Below are 26,305 nucleotides of genomic sequence, written 5' to 3'. Positions count from 1 at the left end.
TGTGGGATTATGAGCAGCAAACTTTTCGGAGTACTGGTTCAGTGGCAAGAATGAGGGACACCTTTGCAGATTATTTTGTGACACCAGAGGGACAAGTGGACTGGCAAGATGACATGATATAATTTTCTTCATACCAATTGTGAGTAATTTTTTATTTTTTTTTATCTGAAATTTTACCAAGTGTTTGCTTTGCACAAGCATTGTGTTTTACCATGTGATTTGGTTAGTTTTACACTTTGCAGTGTTACCAATTGTTGGGTACCAAGCGTAAAGTTACCAAGTGTTATGTACCTATGTTACCAAGTGTTGTGTACCAAGCGTTTTACACTTTGAAATGTTGGTTATCAAATGTTGTGCTACCAAGTGTTTTTTTGTACCTTGTACACCACCGTTGTACTGTGAAATATTACCCAGTGTTGTGTGTTGTGTTAACAAGTGTTGTGTTACCAAGTGTTGTGTTTACCTTTTACACCACTGGTGTAATTTGAATAAAGAAAGAAACATCACAATAAAGTTTTTTGAAAAAAAACAGTTTATTTCTGACAATTTGTATTAACTGTATTTTTTTTTTTTTTTTTATTTTTTTTCTTTAACCTTTTTTGTAACTTTTTTTGGTATATATTACCTTTTTGGTAACTTTTTTTTGGTATAATATATTACCTTTTTTTAATTTTTGTTGGTATATTACCTTTTTTTAATTTTTTTTTTTTGGTATATTACAACAGAAAAATTACAAACTATGATAATGTTGGGTGGAGATAGTATTGGAGGGGTTAACAGGGTTGACCACATCAAGGGGGGGGTAGGGGACTGGGGAGGGAGTTGGTGAGGACCAGAAGTGGAAGGGGGGTTTAACACATGTGGTTGGGACGGGAGTGGATGGACAGACGAGGTTTGTGGGTACATTGAAGGTGTATGTGGGGGTGGGTATGGTGAGGGCATTGGGGTATAATGCAATGGGGAAGGAAGGTACTGGAAAGAATGGAATGGGGAACTAGAGAAAGGAGAGGGAGTGGTAGGAGAAGGGACGGCTGTATGATGGATGGTGGTGGAAGGATGGACGGGGGAAGGATGGATTGTGGAAGGATAGACAGAGGGAGGATGGACAGGGGGAGGATGGACAGAGGGAGGATGGACAGGGGGAGGATGGGATGCTTCATCAAGTACTTCCACTAGAGCATTCTGACAGGCTTGCATCACACGCATCTGCTGGTGAGTACTTAAACCTTCCATTTGCCGGACAACAGATTGAAAAAAGGTATGTCTCGGTTTCTGGTTTGATTCTAAATTCATCTGTTCCATGTATCTTCTGAGTTCCATGATACTTTGATTGATCATGGTTAACCCAGAAGATAACCGTTGTCCATAAGTGTGGACACCATGTTGAACAGATGAGTTTAGACTCAAACAGTCAGACAAGGTCATCCTTTCCTGACTCCTCAGACGCTGCCGGCCAGAACCAAAAGTTGGTCGAGATGTTGCGGCAGTGTCTGAGGGGTGGGGAACAGGGAACAAGTCGTCACCAGCAGCTTCATGTGATGAAGTCTGCCCTGCTGCTCCAGTGCTGGTGGAGGGGATAGAGGGATGAGACAAGAGGGTAGGTACAGAGGGGTTGGATACCTCGATGTGGTCACCGGGGGCGGTCTCACTAGGGATCACTCCAGAGGGACGCAACTCTGATGCAGACTCCCGAGTGCTGCAGATGGTGCTAAAAAAAGGAGAAAAAATGTATATTAAAAATACTGATATTTAATTTAAGTCTGCTGAAAAAAAATTTGGTTAAACATTTCTACTACAGAAATGGTTTGGGGTATATTTACCTTCTGCACACCATTGTAGATCGCAGGAACGCCAGGGCTTTGTAGTTCTTGTACTGGGGTCCCCGGCGTCCTCCCGATCCACTCGGGGTCTGCATCTCCTTGTTGTAGTCCCTCTTGAAGCGATCCCGGAGCGACCGCCACCGTGTGATAACCCTGTCACCTGTGAAGCAAAAAAAAAAATTGGTTTAGTATTCAACACTTCACATGCTGGAATATAAGTTACTGAAGATGTAATACTTTCGCACAAAATTCCTGGCCCTCGCATTGAGTTCCTGCCAGTTCTCAATAACTGAAGAACAGACTTCATCCCAGAGCCGTCGGGTGGTTGGTTGGTCGGCGTGAAGACGGTTTGCCATGTTCCACAGCGGCTCCCGGATTTCCACCTCACGGATGAGGTCATCCGTATCAATAAGGACACCCTCCTCCTGATGTCTGCGGGGAGCACGCTGTGAAACCTGTGAAGATAAAAAACAAAACAAAAAGCAAAAAATTAAACATTATATTCAAACACATGATGTTCATTTAAACAATTATCCAAATAGGGTTACTTACCGTTTGCCGACCACCAGAGGCATCACCTTGACGACCCTGGGATGTCCTGGGAGTCACTCTAGTGCGGGCACCGGATTCTGAAGACTGTGGGAAAAAAAAAAATTTTGTTTGGATGGATGCGTAGTTATGGTGTGTGCACTGTGATGAATGTTTGTGTTGGGTGTAGCATTATGTATCTGTGTATGTGCTAAACTTACAATCTGCGCACCCCCTCCGTGTGTCTCTCCACCCTGCACGTCTCCTCCTGGAAGCTCCTCTGAATCAGCTTCCTGTTAAAACATAATAGGATAGTGTTTTTAACCCCCAAAAAATTATTTTAAATAAAAAAAAACAAAATTTTTTTTACCTCAGCTCGCTGATGATGTGAGGGGGAGCTTTCAGGAAAAGACATTACGGCTTGGGGCAGCTGCGTTGCTTCCTGAACTGATCTGCAAGTATAAACACACTTGTTAAGCTACTATACAAAGGATCATAATAAGCTTTCAGGCTTTTATACTTACAGGGAAAACAATGTTTGGCTGGCAGTCTCTGCTTCGGCCTGGCTGGCAGTCTCTGTTGCGGTCTGGCTGGCCCTCTCTGCTGCAGCCTGGCTGGCCCTCTCTGCTGCTGCTCTCTCTGCTGCGACCCTCTCTGCTGCGGCCTGGCTGGTAGTGCTTGAAGTGATCTGCAAGTATAAAGACACTTGTTAAGCTACTATACAAAGTATCATAATAAGCTTTCAGGTCTTTATACTTACAGGGAAACTAATGGTTGCCTGTACGCCGCGGTCTGGCTGTTCCTCTCTACTGCGGTCAGGGTTACTGTTTCTGCTGCGGTCTGACCGGTCATCTCTGCTGCGTTGTCGATCCCTGCTGCGGTCTGAATCTCTGCTGCGTTCTCCATCCCTGCTGCGGTTGGGCTGGCCGTGTCTGCTGCTTGTATGGTGGCGCTTCATTGTGTGAATTGAAAGAAAATGATATGAAAGTTTAAAAAACAAACCAAAAAAACATTTTGTATGTATAATTCCCTGAAACTAATTATACGCAATTTTAAGTGTTTGCATGTCTACATTCCCTTATCTCAGAGTGTAACCAGTGATTGAAGGTGTGTAATATTTTGTGTAAACCCACTTTCTTTGTGTTTTGTAACTGAGTGTAACCAGTAATTGAAGGTGTGTAATTGCTGTGTATACCAGTTTGCATTCCCTGAAACTCTCACCGAGTGTAACCAGTGATTAAAGGTCTCACCGAGTGTAACCAGTGATTGAACGTCTCACCGAGTGTAACCAGTGATTGAAGGTGTGTAATTGCTGTGTACACCAGTGTTTGCATTCCCTGAAACTCTCAACAGAGTGTAACCAGTGATTGAAGGTGTTTCATTTCTGTGTATACCCACTGTGTTTGCATGTTTTTGAATTCCCTGAAAAAGTCAGCTGTGTATACCCATTTTTTCATGGTATGTTGCAATCTCACTTTTAACCACACTTGTATACCAAAAAATTTTAAGTACCTTTATGGTAACTTAATTTTACCTTTTTTAAAATGATACAAAGATTTTTTCAAAACAATTTATTTATTTATTTTTTTTATTTTTTTTTCCAACAAATAGGAGATACTCTGCTCTTTATTTTAAATACCACAATAAATGAAAAAGCACTTTTGAAGGTGTGCCGTGCGCGCCAAAATGCAACATGCTGCGTTTGGCGCACAAGGGCACACCTTCAAAAGTGCGCAGCACACGGTAAAATCCTGCCAGCGCACCATCTGCGCACCCTATGATAAAGATAGGGTGCGCAGATGGCAAGCGTTCATGTGTGGTAGTAGGCGGGGATTAGTGGCGGACGTGTGCAGGCCATCGCTGCGCTATAAAGTGCAAATGTGAAACCGGCCTAAATGGTATTGTATGTGGTGTTATTGGGCCCAGACATCTACATCAAACACCAGCCTGACTGATACAGTCAGGCTGGTGTTTGATGTAGATGTCTGGGCCCAATAACACCATACAATACGGTTTCACATTTGCACTTTATAGCGCAGCAATTTCCTGCACACGTCCGCCACTAATCCCCACCTACTAGCGCACATGAACGCTTGCCATCTGCGCACCCCATACTAAAGATAGGGTGTGCAGATCGCAAGCGTCCATGTGTGCTAGTAGGCGGTGATGACCAGATGGGACGGGGATTAGTGGCGGACGTGTGCAGGCCATCGCTGCGCTATAAAGTGCAAATGTGAAACCGGCCTAAATGGTATTGTATGTGGTGTTATTGGGCCCAGACATCTACATCAAACACCAGCCTGACTGATACAGTCAGGCTGGTGTTTGATGTAGATGTCTGGGCCCAATAACACCATACAATACGGTTTCACATTTGCACTTTATAGCGCAGCAATTTCCTGCACACGTCCGCCACTAATCCCCACCTACTAGCGCACATGAACGCTTGCCATCTGCGCACCCCATACTAAAGATAGGGTGTGCAGATCGCAAGCGTCCATGTGTGCTAGTAGGCGGTGATGACCAGATGGGACGGGGATTAGTGGCGGACGTGTGCAGGCCATCGCTGCGCTATAAAGTGCAAATGTGAAACCGGCCTAAATGGTATTGTATGTGGTGTTATTGGGCCCAGACATCTACATCAAACACCAGCCTGACTGATACAGTCAGGCTGGTGTTTGATGTAGATGTCTGGGCCCAATAACACCATACAATACGGTTTCACATTTGCACTTTATAGCGCAGCAATTTCCTGCACACGTCCGCCACTAATCCCCACCTACTAGCGCACATGAACGCTTGCCATCTGCGCACCCCATACTAAAGATAGGGTGTGCAGATCGCAAGCGTCCATGTGTGCTAGTAGGCGGTGATGACCAGATGGGACGGGGATTAGTGGCGGACGTGTGCAGGCCATCGCTGCGCTATAAAGTGCAAATGTGAAACCGGCCTAAATGGTATTGTATGTGGTGTTATTGGGCCCAGACATCTACATCAAACACCAGCCTGACTGATACAGTCAGGCTGGTGTTTGATGTAGATGTCTGGGCCCAATAACACCATACAATACGGTTTCACATTTGCACTTTATAGCGCAGCAATTTCCTGCACACGTCCGCCACTAATCCCCACCTACTAGCGCACATGAACGCTTGCCATCTGCGCACCCCATACTAAAGATAGGGTGTGCAGATCGCAAGCGTCCATGTGTGCTAGTAGGCGGTGATGACCAGATGGGACGGGGATTAGTGGCGGACGTGTGCAGGCCATCGCTGCGCTATAAAGTGCAAATGTGAAACCGGCCTAAATGGTATTGTATGTGGTGTTATTGGGCCCAGACATCTACATCAAACACCAGCCTGACTGATACAGTCAGGCTGGTGTTTGATGTAGATGTCTGGGCCCAATAACACCATACAATACGGTTTCACATTTGCACTTTATAGCGCAGCAATTTCCTGCACACGTCCGCCACTAATCCCCACCTACTAGCGCACATGAACGCTTGCCATCTGCGCACCCCATACTAAAGATAGGGTGTGCAGATCGCAAGCGTCCATGTGTGCTAGTAGGCGGTGATGACCAGATGGGACGGGGATTAGTGGCGGACGTGTGCAGGCCATCGCTGCGCTATAAAGTGCAAATGTGAAACCGGCCTAAATGGTATTGTATGTGGTGTTATTGGGCCCAGACATCTACATCAAACACCAGCCTGACTGATACAGTCAGGCTGGTGTTTGATGTAGATGTCTGGGCCCAATAACACCATACAATACGGTTTCACATTTGCACTTTATAGCGCAGCAATTTCCTGCACACGTCCGCCACTAATCCCCACCTACTAGCGCACATGAACGCTTGCCATCTGCGCACCCCATACTAAAGATAGGGTGTGCAGATCGCAAGCGTCCATGTGTGCTAGTAGGCGGTGATGACCAGATGGGACGGGGATTAGTGGCGGACGTGTGCAGGTTATCGCTGCGCTATAAAGTGCAAATATGAAACCAGCCTTACACCACACAATCACAGCAAGAAATACAATATTAAAGTTGTATGAAAATAACATGCAGTACACATGCAACAGAAAAAAAAAAAAAATGGAAAAAAATAAATAAAAATGCATTACACACACACAGACCATACACACACACACACACACACACACACACACGCTCCAGGGGTCTTGCAGGTGGTAGACTTGCAGCTGTGCAGACAGGTTTTATAGCTCTAGTTCAATCTTCTATCAGGCAGGCTGCAGTCGGATATCTTGCTTGGAGTATTCAGTGTTGCTGGTGCCGGATTGTCTGGGCCCAATTACACCACATACCATACACCACTCAATCGCAGCAATCACAGCATAAAAAATACAATATAATTACAGTTGTATGAAAATAAAATGCAGTACACAAGCAACAGAAAAAAAAATATAAAAAAAAACACAGACATGCAACACTCGCAGACCGACCACACACACACACACACACACACACACACACAGGCTACACACTAGCAGGCCATACACACAGAAATGTCATAGGTATACTCACACTTGGTAAGCTGGTACTGGCAGGCCTCTTGATAGCTGTGTGGCTGCAGGCTTGGTGGGTGTCTGGCAGGCTGGGTGGGTGGTCTGGCAGGCTTGGTGGGTGGTCTGGCAGGCTTGGTGGGTGGTCTGGCAGGCTTGGTGCGTGTCTGGCAGGCTGGGTGGGTGGTCTGGCAGGCTGGGTGGTCTGGCAGGCTTGGTGGGTGGGTAGTCTGGCAGGCTTGGTGGGTGGATGGCTTACTTGCTGTCTGGCTGCTACTGCATGTCTGGGCCGTATTAGCCCATCTTATATAGTTTTGGGACTGTCTGGAAAAGTATCTTTTTCTGGGCATGCGCAGTGCGATTTTGCGGATCCTGCCGGCGGATTCCGCAAAATCGCGGATCCCGGCGGATCCGCCGCCCATAGGCGCCCATTCTACCGCATGGCGGATGACGGCGTATCCGCCGTCATCCGCCATTTTGACGTCGAAAAAAAAGTTACATGCTCCGTCCCCCTCAGACAGAATCCGCAAGGAATTTTGCGGATCCGCCGAATAACGGACGCAACGGACGACCATCCGTCAAAATCCGCCACTAATGTATCCCAATGGGGGAAATGGCGGATCCGCAACAAGAAAAAGCGGATCCGCCATTTTCAAATTTTGGCGGATTTTGACTGATGGCAAATAACTGAAGTGTGAAAGAGGCCTAACGCTGCCAGGATCCAGGTAATGGCCTCAGTAGCTTCAGCACTAATTGGATATCATATATACCCTCTTGTATAAGTCATAGTGAGTTGCTATTTACAAACATAACTTCGGTACATTATTAGGATAGCCTAGGTTGGAGGTCATCTCAGCCTATGTGCACCACCTGTGTAGTGAGTGCACCTTGCATGTTTCTAATTGAACAGCAGACACTTTAGTATGGGTCTCTACCAGCGTATACAAATTGAATTAAAGGGGTTATTGTTCTTATGTTTATTAGCTATGAGGTCCAATACAATGTAGCAAAATACATTCTAATGGGAGTCGTCTGTCTCTTTTTTTCTTGCACTAATTTTGTGAACATGAATGCCTTTTAAATTTTGATATTTGTATTAATAAAAGAAATGATGTTTTACTATTCAAATGCTCTGTTTTTGATCTGAACTTCAAATTAGAGTTTGATCTTGGGTTTTTCTATCTGATTGTCTTAAGAGCATTACTTTGGATAATTTTGGCTGGTTTAATATCAACAAAGATTTATGAAAAACGTTATGAATCTTAAACGTAAGAGCCAAACGAAAAGAAACGGGGTTAAGGATTTCCAAAATCTTATAAGGTCCAATAAAACTTGGCTTGAATTTTGGAGATGCAACCTTCATGGGTATATTTTTTGAGGACAACCAAACTGTATCACCCACTTTAAACCGGGGACCAATGGTCCTATGCCGGTTGGAAAATCATTGGGCCTTTTCATGAGAGTGAGACAACTTATCCACTACTTGGTCCCAAATCTGCTGCATTCTCTCTACCACAGAATCCACACCTGGGAAGGCAGAAGCTTCCACCTGCCCCGAAGAAAATCGAGGATGAAACCCAAAGTTACAAAAGAAAGGAGACATCAAAGTGGCAGAGATAGCTCTATTGTTTAACGCAAATTCGGCCAAGGGCAAAAATGAGACCCAATCAGCCTGATCAGCAGATATGAAACATCTCAAATAGGACTCCAAAGTCTGGTTTGTTCTCTCAGTCTGCCCATTGGTCTGAGGATGAAATGCAGAGGATAAAGACAACTGAATTCCCAGTTTGGAGCAAAAAGCCCTCCAAAATCTGGAAACAAACTGGACCCCTCTGTCCGACACAATGCTCTCAGGAATCCCACGCAAACGAACCACTTGTTGTAAAAACAAAGGTACCAACTCAGAAGAAGATGGCAACTTTGGGAGTGGTACAAGATGGACCATGTTATAAAATCTATCACAGATCACCCAAATAACAGTCATTCTCTGAGAGACAGGGAGATCAGAGATAAAATCCATTGAGATATGGGTCCATGGCCTCCTGGGCACTGGCAGAGGCATGAACAAACCACTAGCACGAGAACAGGGCTTAGACCGAGAACAATTTCCACAGGACTGCACAAAATTCCTGACATCACGAGATAAGGCAGGCCACCAAAAAGACAGACTCACCAAATCTCTGGTACCAAAGATACCTGGATGACCAGCCAACACGGAGCAATGAATTTCAGACATCACTCTTTTCCTCGACTGGTCAGGGACATACAATTTTCCCATAGGGCATCGTTCAGGTTTATCCTCTTGAAATTCCTCCAGGGCACGTCTCAAATCAGGTGAGATGGCAGAAAGAACTACACCCTCATTTAGAATGGTCATAGGCTCGGTCACGTCAAGAGAATCCGCAAAGAAACTCCTAGAAAGGGCGTCCGCCTTAACATTCTTAGTGCCTGGAAGACATGAGACCACAAAATTAAAACGCGTGAAAAACAAGGCCCACCTAGCCTGTCTAGGATTCAAGCGCTTAGCTGATTCAAGATAAATCAAATTCTTGTGATCGATGAGGACCACAACTTGATGTCTAGCTCCCTCCAACCAATGTCTCCACTCTTCAAATGCCCACTTCATGGCCAATAATTCCCGATTCCCCACGTCATAGTTACGTTCAGATGGAGAAAATTTTCGAGAAAAGAAGGCACATGGATTCATTTTAGAGGTTACCGGATCTCTTTGAGACAAAACGGCTCTTGCACCAATCTCAGAAGCATCTCTCTCCACCTGAAAAGAGAGTGAAACATCAGGTTGCCGTAGAACCGGAGCAGAAGTGAATCTCTGCTTAAGCTTCTGAAATGCCGAGACTGCCTCTGGAGACCAATTTACCACATCAGCATCCTTTTTGGTCAAATCCGTCAGAGGTTTAACAATACCAGAAAAATTACTTATAAATTCACGGTAGAAATTAGCAAAACCCAAAAACTTCTGAAGAGCCTTCAGAGAAGTGGGCTGAACCCAATCATAAATGGCCTGTACCTTGGCCGGGTTCATTTCAATAGCAGATGGGGACAATACGAATCCCAAAAACTAAATCCTCTGTACACCAAAAAGACATTTCGATCCATTAGCATACAGAGTATTTTCCCTCAAAATCCGGAACACAATCCGGACATGTTCCACATGAAAATCCCAATCATTGGAAAAAATCAAAATATCATCCAAATAAATGATCAAAAACTTATCCACATGGTCCTGGAAAATATCGTTCATAAAAGATTGGAAGACGGAAGGGGCATTAGTGAGCCCAAAAGGCATCACCAGGTACTCAAAATGTCCTTCGGAGTATTAAACGCCGTCTTCCATTCATCCCTGTGCTTGATGCGAATAAGATTATACACCCCCCTGAGGTCAAGTTTGGTAAACCAACAAGAACTTTTAACTCTGGAAAATAAATCAGTTATCAGGGGAAACGGGTACTGATATTTAACAGTGATTTTGTTAAGGGAATGATAGCCAATACATGGACTTAATGAGCCATCTTTTTTGGCCACAAAGAAAAAAACAGCACCCAAAGGCAAAGAGGATGGTCTGATATAACCCTTCTACAATGATTACTTGATATAAGATCGCATAGCATCATATTCAGGTACAGATAAGTTGAAAAGCCGACCCTTGGGAAATTTACAACCGGGCATTAACTCAATTGCGCAGTCATAACTCCTATGAGGAGGCAAAGACGCGGACTTACTCTCACTAAATACATCAGAAAAATCAGCCAAATAGTCAGGAACGTCTTGAGACTGGGAAGAGGTGGAGAAAACAGGAGTGTCACTAAGAACACATTGACAACCCCAATTCACCACAGACAGAGATTTCCAATCTAAAACAGGATTATGGGTTTGCAACCAAGGAAAACCCAGTACAATAGTATCATGTAAATTGTGCAACACCAAAAATCTACAAATCTCTTGATGTTCCGGGGCGACCCGCATTACCACCTGGGTCCAAAACTGGGGTTTATTCTCCGCCAAAGGGGTAGCATCAATCCCCCTCAAGGGAATAGGGGTTCTCTGGGGTACCATGGGGAAACCACAATGCTTGGCAAAGTCAAGATCCATCAGATTCAAAGCTGCTCCTGAATCCACAAAGGCCTTAGCAGAAAAAGTAGACAAGGAGCAGATCAAGGTAACTGCCAACAGGAACTTAGACTGTACACTGCCCACCGCAAATGCGTGAGCAAAACTTTTTTCTCATTTAGGGCAGACAGAAATAACATGAGAGGCATCCCCACAAAAGAAGCATAACTTATTATGCCTTTTAAACTCTTGACGTTGCATCCTAGACAAAACCCTATCACATTGCATGGGTTCAGAAGTTTGTTCAAAAGGCAGCACCGCCTCTCGTGTACTTTTACGTTAACGTAAACGTCGATCAATTTGAATCGCTAATGACATGGAGTCGTTAAGACCAGAGGGGACAGGAAATCCCACCATAACATCTTTTGCAGTTTCTGCCAGACCTTTCCGAAAGAGAGCTGCTAGGGCATCATCATTCCATTTAGTAAGGGCCGCCAACTTTCAGAACTTCTGGCACTATAACTCCGCAGCATCCTGAACCTGGTTCAATGCCAATAAGGTCTTCTCAGCTTGATCAATAGTATTAGGTTCATCATACAAAAACACCAGGGCCTGAAAAAACGCATCCACATTAGTCAGAATAGGATCTCCAGGTGTCAGAGAAAAAGCCCAATCCTGGGGATCGCCGTGCAGCAGTGAGATGACAATTTTAACCTGCTGCATCGAGCTCCCCGATGAATTAGGCTTCAAGGCAAGAAATAGTTTACAGTTATTCTTGAAAAATTTAGACCGATCCCCATAAAACACATCAGGAGTAGGGATCTTTGGTTCTACAGCAGATGATTGAGCGAGATAGGCAGAAATTCCCCGCACTTCAGCAGTGAGCTGCTCAACACGATCGGATAATTGCTTAGTCTCCATTAAAGAAAAAAATATCTTCCTACGGCCCCAGAGGAAAAGAAGAAAAAATATATTAAAAAAATTCTGACACTTTTTTTTTTTTTTAACAATTCTTTCCTTCTTTTAAGTACCCTAGAGTCTGCGGTTAGGCTGGTGATTCTGTTATGAATGGGTCACCGAGGAGGATGGCAAGAACAAGCTAAGCCACCAGAAGACCAGAGAGGTTGGTAACTAAGCGGATTGCAGACCCCTGATCCTATCTGCACAACTAGCAGTAACCGTGGAGCGTTCCTACGATACCCTAGACGCTTCGTCACAGCCGGAGGACTAACTAAGCCTAAAGACAGAAAGATGAAATCTAAACTGCACCAGAGCAGATCCCCAAAGGAATAGACAGCCCCCAATCATATATTGTCGGTGAGACAAGATGAGACACAAACACAGGTAGAGTACAGACTGAGCAAATGGTGGGGCCCAAGCTGTCTAGACAGGACAGAAAAAGATACTGTCTGCAATCACGCACAAAACGCCTGAAAAAGTCCAACACTTCTGATATACAAAAAACCCTGAGATCACACGATCTCACCCCCGCTAGATCAGCACTCTGGTATAAACTGGCAGCAAGCAAAAAGATACTAACATAACAGGGGACTGAACAAGCTGCAACATATGAAGCAGGGCCCAGCGCTGCCCCAAGCAGGGATCATGCTGAACCCTAGCAGCGAAACAGAAAGCAAAAAAAGACACAACAAGATTAGATACAAAGGATTAGCAAAAGAATCACTTAGCTGAACATGCAGATCAGGCAGGGGTCAAAACAGCTCCAAATGCACACTGAGGGAAAAATCATCAGCAACCTTCAAGGGCAGCCAGCTCCATTATATGCTCCTCGCCAGCAATCCCAGATTCCCAGTTATCATCATCAGGTGGAGAACCTCCATCCACCTGGCCAGCTCCACTACTCTCAGTAACCACCAGAGGGAGCAAAGGGAGCTTCGGCTCAGAAATTCGAGCAAGGGATTTCACAACACAAAACCTCATATAGTGAACCTTATGTAAAAATGAAAATGTTCTGGCTGCTACAACTATGTAGGAATGAACAATAAATCCATAGGTCCCAACCATCCAGAATACAGCAGAACAGCCCCAGATTTGGGTCTATGTCCTGTCATCCCGGGCAGTCTGCTGAATGTCCCTGACTGCCGTCATGCCTCCTTCTGATATCTCCTCCGGCCAGGGTAGGAAAAAATGGTAAATGGGTCTGGCTATGGGTGCAGTTATGGGCATGTCAGGAATTTTCCCATGGTGGCTATACATAGTTTGTCTCTCTTTCTCTTTGGATTTCCAGCAGAAACCAATAGGCCGTGTATTGAATTGTATTATTCAATATTCCCTTAATCTATAATCATTTTTAACTTTTTTGTGATCCCAACTGAAGAAAGATACTTGATGTCTGTGTTACGCACGCAGGTTGCGCATATGGTTCCTGGACCCACTGTGCCGGGCTTAGCTAGGAGGGGCGTAGCCGGCTACCAGGTGTTTACTGGAGCTCCTGATGGTGGAGTAAGGCTTGGCTGCAGGTAGCCACCAGGTACCACGGTATTGCAGCTGCTTACCCCACGGGTCAGGTACGCAGACACGGATAGGACTAGGGCTCCTTTCAGACTACTAAATTCTGGATCCTCTATAGAGTGGTTACTGACACAGACTAAGGTCGGGGTTACACTAGCGAGTGTAATGCGAGAAACATGCACGACTCTCTCACATCAATACCCGGCTCTGCCGCCGGCACTCGGAACCGGAATGTGCAGCTGCATAGAAATACATACAGCCGCACACTCTAGTCCCGAGTGTCGGCGGCAGTGCCAGGTATTGATGTGAGAGACTCGTGCGGTTTTCTCGCATCACACTCACAAGTGTGACTCCTGACTAATTCAGATACTGGTTGTAGCAGTCCGGGTATACGGGGGACTCTGATATCACACATTCAGACACACAGGTCTCGGCTACTGATTCAGGGACTGGCCACTTACAGGACGTGGACAAGGTTCAGGCACTGGCCGCACTAGGACCAAGGACAAGGTTCAGGAACTGGCCTCACCAGGATCAGGGACTTCGGATTCAGGACTGTCCGCACAATGACCATGGACTACGGGTTCAGGACATTGGCCACATCAGTACCAGGGGAACTCACAATTTCACTCAGATACCCCCTCACATACTAATAATTCACTGTAGTGCTTGACATCACCCTATTGGGGAAGGTGCCTTTAAAACAAGATGCCTCCCAGCTATTGGTTGGGATCCATCTTGCAGGTGTACTCTTAAACTAAATGCCTCCCAGCTGTTGTCTGGAGGCATTTTACTATGTGGAAAAGCAGCACCCTTAAGAACATGGGAGCGCGCACTGCGAGGTGCGATGCACACACACAGGCCTGGAAGCAGGGAACATGCCGGGGACCACTGCGTGACTGGGGCCGTGAATATGCCGGCGTCCTTGCATGGAGTGAGAGGGAAGACCATGAAGAGGTGTCTGTAATGGTGTTACAATCTGAACTTTACACATCAGGTTATTGCTCTCAGCTAGCAGCACCAACCCAGTAATTTGTTGGGGTTTTTTCCATAGTATTTTGGATGATATTACATAATTTCACCTTCTTTCCATTCAGGTCCCTGATACATATTATCTTTCACATTGACATCTACTACAAAATCTGCCTTGACCCTTCAAGGATGGATATGGACAGAGACAAGATGGCGGAGAGGATATTACACCTCACCCTAGAGATCCTCTTCCGGATTACTGGAGAGGTGAGAGATTCTGATGACGTCACATTACATTGTAATGCAGGTGTCTGGATGTAACGAGCAGAGATCACGAGGTGGAAACAGCCAGGGGGTGATATAATGCTATTTATATACAGCAGTAACTTTTAATCAATTAGTGTTAGTAGCTATGCAATCTTACAGCAGAGGGAATAACAACAGGATTAGAATAAACAAGAAAGTCTTTCACTATGTAACACTTGTGTCCTTTTCACAAAGGTGGTGCGCCCATGCTTGGGAGTCACCACGTGAGTTCTCACTCAAAGCTCTGGCCCTAGCGGGGGTCACCGGGTTTTCCCGCTAGGCCGCGAGTTTCTTCCTCATGCAGTCTATTAAAGCACATTGAGCCTCCCACGCACCAACCCACCCCCTCCCAACCATTACTCCTAATCCCAGCTGACCATTGATAACTGGAAGTGATGGCCCTGCTTATCTGCACCGTTCCTCCTCAATCGCTGACGTTCCTCTTCTGTCGCATTCTCCACACGGGTCTCCTCGGCTTGACTATCGGCGGAAGTCCCTCAGGTTCAACGCAAAGAGGACTGGGCGTCATCTCTTGACAGGCATAGTCAGACCTCAGAGACTTGACCAGCGCAGGGCGCAGCTTCTGTATCTGACCAGTGTAAGCCATTCTTGGGAATATCTTCTGGGGAATCCAGACCTTGCCAAGCGATGAACAACACCAAGGTGGCGTAGACTTCCCCTGATGCCTGCAACGCTAGTCTCAGCGGTGTTTCTGGAGCATGTCTGCCCCACACTCTTTCCTGGCACCAAATTTCCTCATGCATGAGTGTGCAGAGCATTTATAGCAGGTAAGTTTTTCCTGTGGGTCACCTGATCCAGTCCAGTATATGAGGTCACTCCAGTTGCAAACCTTCTAGCATACTTTGGTTTCACTTGATTTCAGCTGACAAGCAGATGGCAGCCTCTCCTCATCAATGGCACCTCCTGCAAGAGTCCTCCAGGTATCTCATGGCTACTTGTTACATTCCTCCCCCCTTTTTGCTCGTCAGTCCTCATGTGAGTGTAATTCTTTCGAGTTTGAAATTTCCCCACAGGTAGGCTGAGTTCGGCCAACAGTTGAACTCCTTGGTTTCCTGATGTATGTGGGACCAGACAGGGGAATTGCGGTATTGACCATCTCAGTCCTACCAAGCTTTTCCTGTAGAGGCACGTCTGGGGTACCTGGAGACTCAGCTACTGGAGGTTGTAAACTGACTCCAAGTTAGTTTTCTCTCCCACTTGAGAGCAGCAATGGCATCTCCAGTGAACTCATCGGCCCTGCAAGGAATTCTTTCACTTCCTCTAAGACTCCGCTTTGCGTGACCTCAGCCACTTCTGATGGGAGCCCAGCCTTGTTACGTTCTTCTGCTTCAGAAGAGCAGGGTCGCAGCTTATTCCTGTGCAAGACCCAAGGTGTTACGACTTCATCTTCCTCAGGAAAAATCTTGGAGACTGAGTTATTTGGGTGAATTTTCTTTACCACTCGGTAGGGTACCACCTCCCAACGATGATCCAACTTGTTCCCAGGTCGTTTGGTCTACACCAATACACGATCCCCTGGCTGAAGTTGTCCTCCTGACACTGGGGATCTATTTGAATATTCAACTTCCCAAAACTTCTGCTCAACCAGGGTCTGGATTTGTCATTTCCTTAGATACAATACACTTCAGCCATCACTCATCTCTGGAAACAGGCCCCTTGGTTAGAATGAATTTGCTTCTGGCATCCATATATGCAATGAAGTTCTGACAGATGGCTATGTCTGCAGCTTCGGCTGTCTGATCCAGGGTGGGAAAATGACAAAAATCTTGGCACGCAATGTGTGAAATATTCAGATACTTTTTCTGAAATAAAAAGTATCTGAATATTTCACACATTGAGTGCCAAGATTTTTGTCATTTTGATGTGATGCGTTGGACACCCAACTTGAGCACCGATAACCGAGCTATTCCTGAGTGTCGTGCTCTTTCTACAAGCTTGTAATTTTGATCCAGGGTGGGAGTCACCACCATGAACTAGATGAAGTGATCAGTCATCACCAATCAATACCTGCAGCCATTGTATGAAGTTCCGATCATCAGATAGTCAATCATCGGGACCTCTAAAGGTGCAGAGATTCAGATAGCCTGAATAGGAGCCCTCTGTTCCGGGGTTTGTTCAGCTTACAATCGTGACATATTTGTCAAACTCCTTCGACCTTCTGCCGTAGTTGAGGCCAGTATGCTAGTCATTACAGGGCCCTAAAGGTCTTCTCTACACTGCAGTGGGCTCCCCTCTCATAAGCTTTAGCCAGCTGTACTATCAGCGCTTCTGGAGCCACTACTTGCCAGGTAACATCGAATTCTCAAGGGAGTTGAATCTTTCTGCACAGCAGGCCATCTTTCAGGAAGAGCCTTCTCCACTGGCCCAAGATCTGCAGGGTACTTGAGGGTGAAGCAGCCCTAGCTTCCTGATCAGTCCTTTGCACCAGAGCGACAAACTTCCTCAGCCTTGTCAGCTCCGGATCAGACTATTGCAAGTGTATGTGTTAGGCGCCGGGTTCCTGCCTCTGCACAGGAGGAATCCCGAGCCTTGCCTTCTGAGGTCTCCCATTCAGTCCTCACCGCAGAGGAGGCTGCTCAGCAAAGGCGTCTATCCCAGTGTCTTGCTCAGGCTAGTGCTGTCAGGTTGGTTGCTGCTGCCACCTCTGGTTCAGCTTTAGCAATCTGCACTAGCCAGCAGTGAGCAGCTCCAGAGGCTAAGTCCTTTTTGCAGTCTACTAAGCATGGCCATGGAACGACGTCTCATTGGAGGTCGGAGGTCACATGCTCAGGTCCTAAAGCAGCTCGGATTGGACCATCAGGAAGGTCCCGGAAGGACGCTGCTATAAAAGGTTTGCATGGCCTCTCGGCCATGTACTAGTATAGACTCTTTATGCTATGTGTGTGAGTGATGATGGATGCATGAGACTGGTGACTGACTCATTAAAACTCCCCTCCCTTGGATACGCATGTTTGTAGGGTTTAGGGTTTAGAGTCAGCACCTATTAGTGGCTTCGTCTTGCGCCACTGTGCTACATCTCACAGAACCACACTCAGAGCCATACTGTGCCGTCCTGCTCTGGGCACCTTCAGTACCACATTAGGCGGCTGCATCTGCCAGTGCGGCGCCGTGCGCAAGTCTAGTGCTTTCCGCCCTAGTCCAGGTGGTTAGTGGCATTCGCCAAAGTGGTGTTGTGCGCACGTAGGGTGATTAATTTAAGTTATTTGTCTTTTCTTGGCACCGCAGTTGCCGTGTCGAGCACTAGTATGTCTAGAGGGACTCTAACCCAGTGTCTCAGGGGTAGAGTCCTGTGACTATACAATAGCGCTTCCATTGCCGAGCTCTGTGAGCATAAATAGGCTACAGCATTTGTGTTTGGTGGTCGGGCGGCTCTGTGAGGTAACAGAATCCGCCTCTGTACACACTAGGTGGAGTTAACCCTGTGTGTTCCTCTATTGTACCGCCATATAACGTTCACCATTACCGAGCAGCAGTTACCATCTCTGCGGTGGACCCCGGGCTGCGAACGCACCTCAATACTTTCTTTATTATTTGGTGCATTCTGCCAGCCCGTAACATTATACTAGCACCAGGGTCTGGCTAGTAATGGCGGACGAACAGTGACTGCAGCGGTACATCCAGCAGCTGGAGGACAGGTTGGCGGCTCTCGAGCGCTCAGCCTCAGCTGTGGATGTTACCGCGGTCGCTGTTCAGGCAGCCACGGAGGCTGTCTCCCGTGTGTCCTCTGCCTTCCCTGCCCCGACTATATCCAGCCTCCCATTGCCTGAGAAGTTCACGGTCGATAGTGCTTGTAGGGGTTTCGTGAGCCAGTGTACCATACAGCTGGAGCTGCTGGCTGCACGATTCCCCTCCAAGCGGGCTAAAGTGGGATTTTTTATTTCCCTTTGTCGGGAAGGGCTCTGGAGTGGGCCACACCGCTGTGGGAGCATGGTGATCATGTGATGCAGAGTGCCTCGCAGTTCTTGGGCACTCTGAAGCAGGTCTTTTTGGGACCGCGAGTCACCCATGATACTGCGCTCCAGCTGCTGGCATTATCGCAGGGGTTGTCTCTGGTCAGCCATTATGCCATCCAGTTCCGGACGCAGGTTTCAGAACTGGAGTGGTCAGATAAGACCCTCATTCCAGTGTTCTGGATGCGCTGGCCACCAGGGAGATTCCCGCCACCCTGGAGGAGCTTGTCACAATCTCCACCTGCATAGACCTTCGTTTTTCGGAGCGAAGGTTGGAGCGGTCCCAGTGCAGGCAGAGGTTTAGGATGGCACCCAGTTTTGGCTACGGGGAGCGAGAGTGTTTGCTAAACTTGATCTTCGGGGGGGGCTTACAACCAGATTTGCATCCGTGAGGGGGACAAATGGAAGACTGCTTTTAACACCAAGGACGGGCACTATGAATACCTGGTGATGCCCTTCGGGCTCTGTAATGCTCCAGCTGTCTTCCAAGACTTTGTAAACGACATCTTCCGGGGTATGCTCACCACCTCAATTGTAGACTATCTGGATGATATCCTCATCTACTCTCCAGATATTGACTCTCACCGGAGAGATGTTTGCAGAGTTTTCGACCTCCTACGGGCAAACTCCCTATACACCAAGTTGGAGAAGTGTGTGTTTGAGAAGGAGTCCTTTCCTTTCCTGGGCTATATCATCTCTGCCCAGTGATTGGCCATGGATTCTGCCAAGCTACAGGCGGTGATGGATTGGCAGGAGCCTCATTCTCTCAAAGCGGTGCAGCGCTTTATGGGGTTCATAAATTACTATCGCCAATTCATCCCCCACTTCTCGACTTTGGTAGCCCCCTTGGTGGCCCTCACCAAGAAGGGTGCAAATCCCAAGTTGTGGTCAGAACCTGTCTCCAAGGCCTTCTCCTCTATTAAGTCCCATTTCGCTCCCACTCCCTTTCTACATCGCCCAGATGTAGATAAACCCTTCATTCTGGAGGTGGATGCCCCTTCCGCCGGTGCTGGAGCGGTACTGTTCCAGAAGGACACGCAAAGTCGGAAGCACCCATGCTTCTTTTTCTCCAAGACCTTCACACCGGCGGAGAGGAATTATTCCATCGGGGACAAGAAGTTGATAGCGATGAATTTGCCCTTCTCGGAATGGAAACACCTCCTGGATAGGGCTTGTCAATCTTTCCAGGTGTTCAAAGACCACAAGAACTTGGTGTATTTGCAGACAGCCCAGTGGCTAAATTCTCGCCAGGCCAGATGGTCCTTGTTCTTCTCCCAGTTCCACTTCACCATCCATTTCCTCTCCGGAGAGAAGAACGTCCGGGCCAATGCTCTCTCCCGCTCTGTGGTGTCATCGGAGGAGGAGGAGCCTCGGCTGATCGTCCCATCCGAGAGCCTGAGGACCGTGGCTCCGGTCGCCGGGGCCTGGCAGTGTTGTTCATTAAGCACATTTTCCACCTGCACGGCATGCCGGACAAGATTGTCAGCGACTGGGGTCCCCAGTTTGCACCTTGGTTCTGGAGAGAGCTCTGTAGCGTGCTCAGCATTGAGCTAAATCTCTCCTCGGCCTATCATCCCGAGAAGAACGGGTTGGTAGAGAGAGCCAACCAGACCCTGGTCACATATCTCGATTTCAAATCTGCCCATACCTCTGATAAACAGGCCTACTTCACAAGCCTCGTATCTTCCCTATCTTACAACCCAAAACAGTTATTCAAAACTTTTAACTCCCTCCTCCGCCCACCACTGCCTCCTCCAACCTCCCTCTTCTCTGCCGAGGACTTTGCCACACACTTCAAAAACAAGATTGACCAAACAAGGCAAGTCTTCATCACTCAACCACCACAACCCCTTTGTATACCAGACCAATGCCCAAATCCCATAACCTCACTCTCCAACATCACTGAAGGGGAGCTTAATCGCCTCTTCTCCAAATCGCACCTCACAACCTGTGCACTTGACCCCATCCCACCTCCTCCCCAACCTCACCACCACACTTATCCCATCCCTAACCCACCTCTTCAACCTATCACTAACGTCCGGTAGCTTCCCTTCTGCTTTCAAGCATGCCACAATCACGCCTATCCGTAAAAAGCCAACCCTCGACCCAACCGCTATGTCCAGCTATCGCCCAATATCATTGCTTCCATTCACTTCCAAACTCCTGGAACAGCTCGTCCACGCTGAACTTTCCTCCCACCTATCATCTAACTTGCTCTTTGACAATCTACAATCTGGTTTCCGCCCCCATCACTCCACTGAGACAGCCCTGACCAAAATTACTAACAACCTACTTACAGCCAAATCAAATGGACAATACTCTATACTCCTGCTTCTAGACCTGTCCTCTGCATTTGACACAGTTGACCACTGCCTCCTACTACAGATCCTCTCCTCCTTCGGCATCAAAGGCCTTGCCCTATCCTGGATCTCCTCATACCTTTCCAACTGCACATTCAGCGTCTCCCACTCCCACACCACCTCCTCATTCCACCCTCTCTCTGTTGGAGTCCCCCAAGGCTCTGTTTTAAGACCTCTACTCTTCTCAATCTATACACTTGGTCCGGGGCAGCTCATAAAGTCCCACGGATTCCACTACCACCTTTATGCTGATGACACTCAGATCTACCTCTCGGGCCCAGACATCACCTCTCTGCTGTCCAGAATCCCAGAGTGTCTATCAGCCATATCCTCCTTCTTCTCCTCTCGCTTCCTGAAACTCAATATAGACAAATCTGAACTCATCATCTTTCCTCCATCTCACAGATCTTCCTTACCTGACCTAGCTATAACAATTAATGACATCACACTTTCCCCAGTATAAGAAGTCCGCTGCCTAGGAATAACCTTTGACTCTGCCCTGTCCTTCAAACCGCACATCCAAGCTCTTTCTACCTCCTGTCACCTCCAGCTCAAAAATATTTCCAGAATCCGTCCTTTCCCCAACCCTCAATCTACTAAAATGTTTGTGCATGCCCTCATCATCTCCCGCCTCGACTACTACAACATGCTTTTCTGTGGTCTCCCTGCTAACACCCTCACACCTCTCCAGTCCATCCTTAACTCTACCGCCCCACTAATTCATCTGTCTCCTCGCTACTCCTCCGCTTCTCCCCTCTGCAAATCTCTTCACTGGCTCCCATTCCCTCAGCGTATCCAGTTCAAATTACTAATACTGACCTACAAGGCCATCTATAACCTGTCTCCCCCATATGTCTCTGAACTAATCTCCTGATACCTTCCCTCACGTAATCTCCGGTCCTCCCAAGACCTCCTTCTCTCCTCCACACTTATTCGCTCCTCACCCAACCGCCTCCAAGACTTCTCCCGAATAGCCCCTATTCTCTGGAATTCTTTGCCCCAACAAGTCCGACTATCAACCACATTGGGATCCTTCAGACAGAACCTGAAAACCCACCTCTTCAAGAAAGCCTACAGCCTGCAATGACCCCGCTACCTCCTTCTCTCTCACCACTACCGGTGATATCACTTCAACCAACACCGGAACTGCTGCAACCCACCAACCTACTGTTTACTTCCCCACCATCCTGTAGCATGTAAGCCCGAAAGGGCAGGGTCCTCTCTCCCCTCTGTATCAGTCTATCATTGTTAGTTTGTTTACTGTAAGTGATATCTGTAATTTGTATGTAACCCCTTCTCATGTACAGCACCATGGAATCAATGGTGCTATATAAATAAATAATAATATCTACGACATTTTGTCTCGGCCAGGCATGATGACTGGGCATCCTTGCTGCCGTGGGCGGAGTTTGCTTTGAACAACGCTGTGGCCGACTCCACCAGTCAGACCCCATTCCTCCTAAATTACAGCCAGCATCCGCGAGTTTCTGTGCCCATGCCCGTGTTGTCCACCCACTCTAGGGTGGCAGACTGGGTGGTGGATGCACGTGACATTTGGGACCGCACTCAGGATGCCATCCGGGCCTCCAAGGAGAGTATGCGGTCCTCCGCTAACGCACACCGGCGCCCCGCTCCCATCTTTGTTTCTGGCTACTTGGTGTGGCTCTCCGCTCGTAACATCAAGCTGCGGGTTGAGTCCACTAAGTTCGCGCCTCGCTTCATAGGTCCCTTCAAGGTCCTTGAGCAGGTTAACCCTGTGGTCTACCGTCTGGCCCTTCCTCCACACCTGGGTATCACTAACACCTTCCACGTGTCCCTCCTTAAGCCTGTTCAAGGGCCCAGTTTTCTGAGTCATCTACCGGGACATCAGGCTTGTCCTCGGACCAGTACGAGGTGAATGCCATCGTGGGGGGTAAGGTAGTGCATGGCAAAAGGTATTACCTGGTGGACGAGAAGGGTCATGGATAGGAACTGGGAACCTGTGGAGAATATTCATGCTCCCCTGCTCATTGCGGCCTTTGAGCGTAGCGAGGTGCAGGAGGGAGGGGAGGGGGCCGGGTAATGTTAGGCATCAGATTCTGACCTATGCACAGGAGGAAACCCCAGCCTTGCCTTATGTGGTCTCCCATTCAGTCCCGACCGCAGAGGAGGCTGCTCAGCAAAGGCGTCGATCCCGGCGTCTTGCTCAGGCTAGTGCTGTCAGGTTGGTTGCTGCTGCCACCTCTGGTTCACCTTTAGCAATCCGCACTAGCCAGCAGGTAGCAGCTCCAGAGGCTAAGTCCTTTTTGCAGCCTACTGAGCATGCCCGTGGGACGACCTCTCATTGGAGGTCGGAGGTCACATGCTCAGGTCCTCAAGCAGCTCGGATTGGACCATCAGGAAGGACGATGCTATAAAAGGTTTGCATGGCCGCTCGGCCATGTACTAGTATAGACTCTTTATGCTATGTGTGTGATTGATGATGGATGCATGAGACTGGTGACTGACTCATTAAAACTCCCCTCCCTTGCATGCGCATGTTTGTAGGGTTTAGAGTCAGCGCCTATTAGTGGCTTCGTCTTGCGCCACTGTGCTACATCTCACAGCACCACACTCAGCGCCATACGGTGCCGTCCTGCTCTGGGCACCTTTAGTACCGCATTAAGCGGCTGCATCTGCCAGTGCGGCGCCGTGCGCAAGTCTAGCGCTTTCCGCCCTAGCCCAGGTGGTTAGTGGCGTCCGCCAGAGCAGTGTTGTGCACGTAGGGCGCTTTAAGTTATTTGTCTTTTCTTGGCACCGCAGTTGCGGTGTCGATCACTAGTGTGTCTAGAGGGACTCTAACCCAGTGTCTAAGAGGTAGAGTCCTGTGACTATACACTAGTGCTTCCATTGCCGAGCTCTGTGAGCATAAACAGGCTACGGCATTTATGTTTGGTGGTCGGACGGCTCTGTGTGGTAACAGAATCCGCCCCTGTACACACTTGGTGGAGTTAACACCGTGTGTTCCTCTATTGTACCGCCATATAATGTTCGCCTTTACCGATCAGCAATTACCATCTCTGCACGGTGGACCCCGGGCTGGAAACACACCTCAGTATTATTATTATTATTATTTGGTGCGTTCCGCCAGCCCATAACAATATGCTCTCGTCCCTTGAACGGCCAAGAATTTGGATCGGTCTGGGCTCTGCTCTAGACTCATGAGCAGTCACTACAGTCGTGGCAAACTGCCTAAAATCCGGGATGTCATCACCCTCAAGCTCTTCATCTATATCTGTCTTCAGTCCAGCTTGGGTGATTCGGGACAAGTGGTCTGCGTGCGTATTCTGGGATTGCTAGGAAATCTTGTACTGGTATTTAGACATCCTTGCAACCCAACACTGTTCTAGTGCTCCCAGCTTCTCATTTTCTAGGCAGGCCAGAGGGTTGTTGTCCGTCCATATGTGTATTTCTAACCCCGACAAATACTCAGTCATGACCCATTCCAGCGCCAGCAACTTCAGTTTGAACAAATTGTAATTGTCCGGATTTTTCTCTGTCTCTCTGTGACCTTCTGGCATACGTAATCACCTGCTCTCTTCCTTGTTGTAACTCTGCCAATAGTGCCCTCAGTCCTTATAGGCTTCCATTGGTGTACAGCACGAAGGGCTGTGAGAAGTCAGGGTACGTCAAGATTGGGGCATTTGTCAATGCCTGAAATGCTTCCTTTTGTCATGTACCCCATTGAATGGATTGACATTTGGCTCCCTCAGCCATGCCCCGCATCAACTCATTGAGTGGTGCCGCAATCTTGGCGAAGTCCCGTATGAATCTGCAGTAGTAGCCGGCCAGTACTAGGAATGCTCACAGTTCTCTCAGGTCGGTAGGCGTGGGCCACTTTACTAAGCCACTCCAGTCAGTGAAGATGCTCTTCAAACGTGGCAGAATAAATGATTATGTCATCCAGATAGACCAAAGTAGCTTCAAAGTTCAGGCCTGCCAAGCATTTTTCCATAAACTGCTGAAAGGTTCCTTGTGCATTCGTCAGTCCGAAAAGTCATCAGGTTGTACTCGAACAGGCTCATAGGGAGGATAAATGCTGTTTTCTGGCAGTTCTTCTCAGCCACAAGGACTTGCCAGTAGCTACTGGCTAAATCAAGTGAGGAAAAATATTTGGCTCTTCCTAACGCAGATAGGGACTCCTCAATTCTGGGCAAGGGTTAGGAGTACACTCTTTCAGTCTCCTGTAGTCCATGTAGAAACTCATGCAGGGTACCATCCTTTTTCCGAACTAACACAATGGGGGCCGCCCAGGGACTCCGGCTCTCGCGGATTATGTGGGCCAACAGTTCTTTCACCTCCTTGTACATCTGAGGTGGGACGTGCCGATACCTCTCTTGAATGAGAGCAGTGGTAATTGTAGGGATCGCATGAGGAATAGCATGGATGCACCCTAAGTCATCTTGATGCTGTGCAAACACCTCTCGATATCACTGTAATAACTGTTCAACCTGCACAACTTATCTAACTCTGTGAAGTTGGACTCCATCTGTCCCAAGAGGAGAAGTCCAGCCAGTGGTTCACTTCGGTTTTCCTGACAAGCGACACCGCAAAGGTCCATGGGTCTCTGCCCACAGGTGTCAGTCCTATAGCTTCAGCTCTGGGGAGATCTTCCAGCATTGTACAAACTTGGGCCACTTCTTGTCGGGGCACCAACTGTAGAATTGCTCCACTTAAATTTTTACAGCGCACAGGTACTCATCCATTTTGCACGTTGGCCAGGATGCGGGTTTCTTCTCCCTCTATAGGCTTAATATGGATGTCCACATCCTCTAAGGATACATGGGCCAGTAACAGCATAGTGAGTACAGTACTGACAGTGTCACTGTGGATTCTGGTATTATCAGATACTGGGAGTCAGCAGGTAACTTCTGAATTTTGCTGAGTCGCACTAGTTGCTGGAACACCTTCTTACTTGCTGGGTCATGTGTGGCTCAAGTCCAATTGTTTTAAACTGAGCCCTCAGTTAAGAATTGTCCCACTTCTTTTAGCACATTCATGCCCAGGGTTTCAGTGAGTCCTCCGCCTCTGGACCCCTTTGTCAACACTATTCCTTTTCAGCCAAGATCGTTCCTGCACACCCGGACAGACATCCACACTACTCCTGCTCCTGGGATAGGCAGTTGATTAGCCGCCACCAGTCGGATACTGTTTTCTTTTCTTTAGCAAGCAACTTCTGGAAATATGCCTCCTTGTCCATCAAGCAGTGAATGCGTTGCCCATTGAATTCAACCCAGATAATGGGTCTCTCAGAGACAATATCCT

At 47.6% G+C, this 26,305-nt stretch overlaps 2 protein-coding genes across 2 annotated transcripts in view; both read left to right on the top strand.

Moving 5' to 3' along the window:
- Positions 1 to 26,305, top strand: part of LOC141094243 (uncharacterized) — a 1,213,871-nt gene that overhangs the window by 607,518 nt on the left and 580,048 nt on the right. The gene's annotated exons all lie outside the window — the stretch shown is intronic.
- The window catches only part of LOC141094296 (uncharacterized), a 50,787-nt gene continuing 38,984 nt past the window's right edge, over positions 14,503 to 26,305 (top strand). The window contains exon 1 of the mRNA XM_073580133.1: positions 14,503 to 14,652. Within this exon, the coding sequence (XP_073436234.1) occupies positions 14,575 to 14,652 (78 nt within the window). The 5' untranslated portion in view covers positions 14,503 to 14,574. The remainder of the gene's footprint in view (positions 14,653 to 26,305) is intronic.

This window comes from Dendrobates tinctorius, unplaced genomic scaffold (assembly GCF_039654945.1).
Source record: "Dendrobates tinctorius isolate UK_male_01 unplaced genomic scaffold, ASM3965494v1 ptg000063l, whole genome shotgun sequence".
Classification (NCBI taxonomy): domain Eukaryota; kingdom Metazoa; phylum Chordata; class Amphibia; order Anura; family Dendrobatidae; genus Dendrobates; species Dendrobates tinctorius.
The sequence above is the reverse complement of the archived record's forward strand: the minus strand, read 5'-3'. Positions and strand labels throughout refer to the sequence as shown.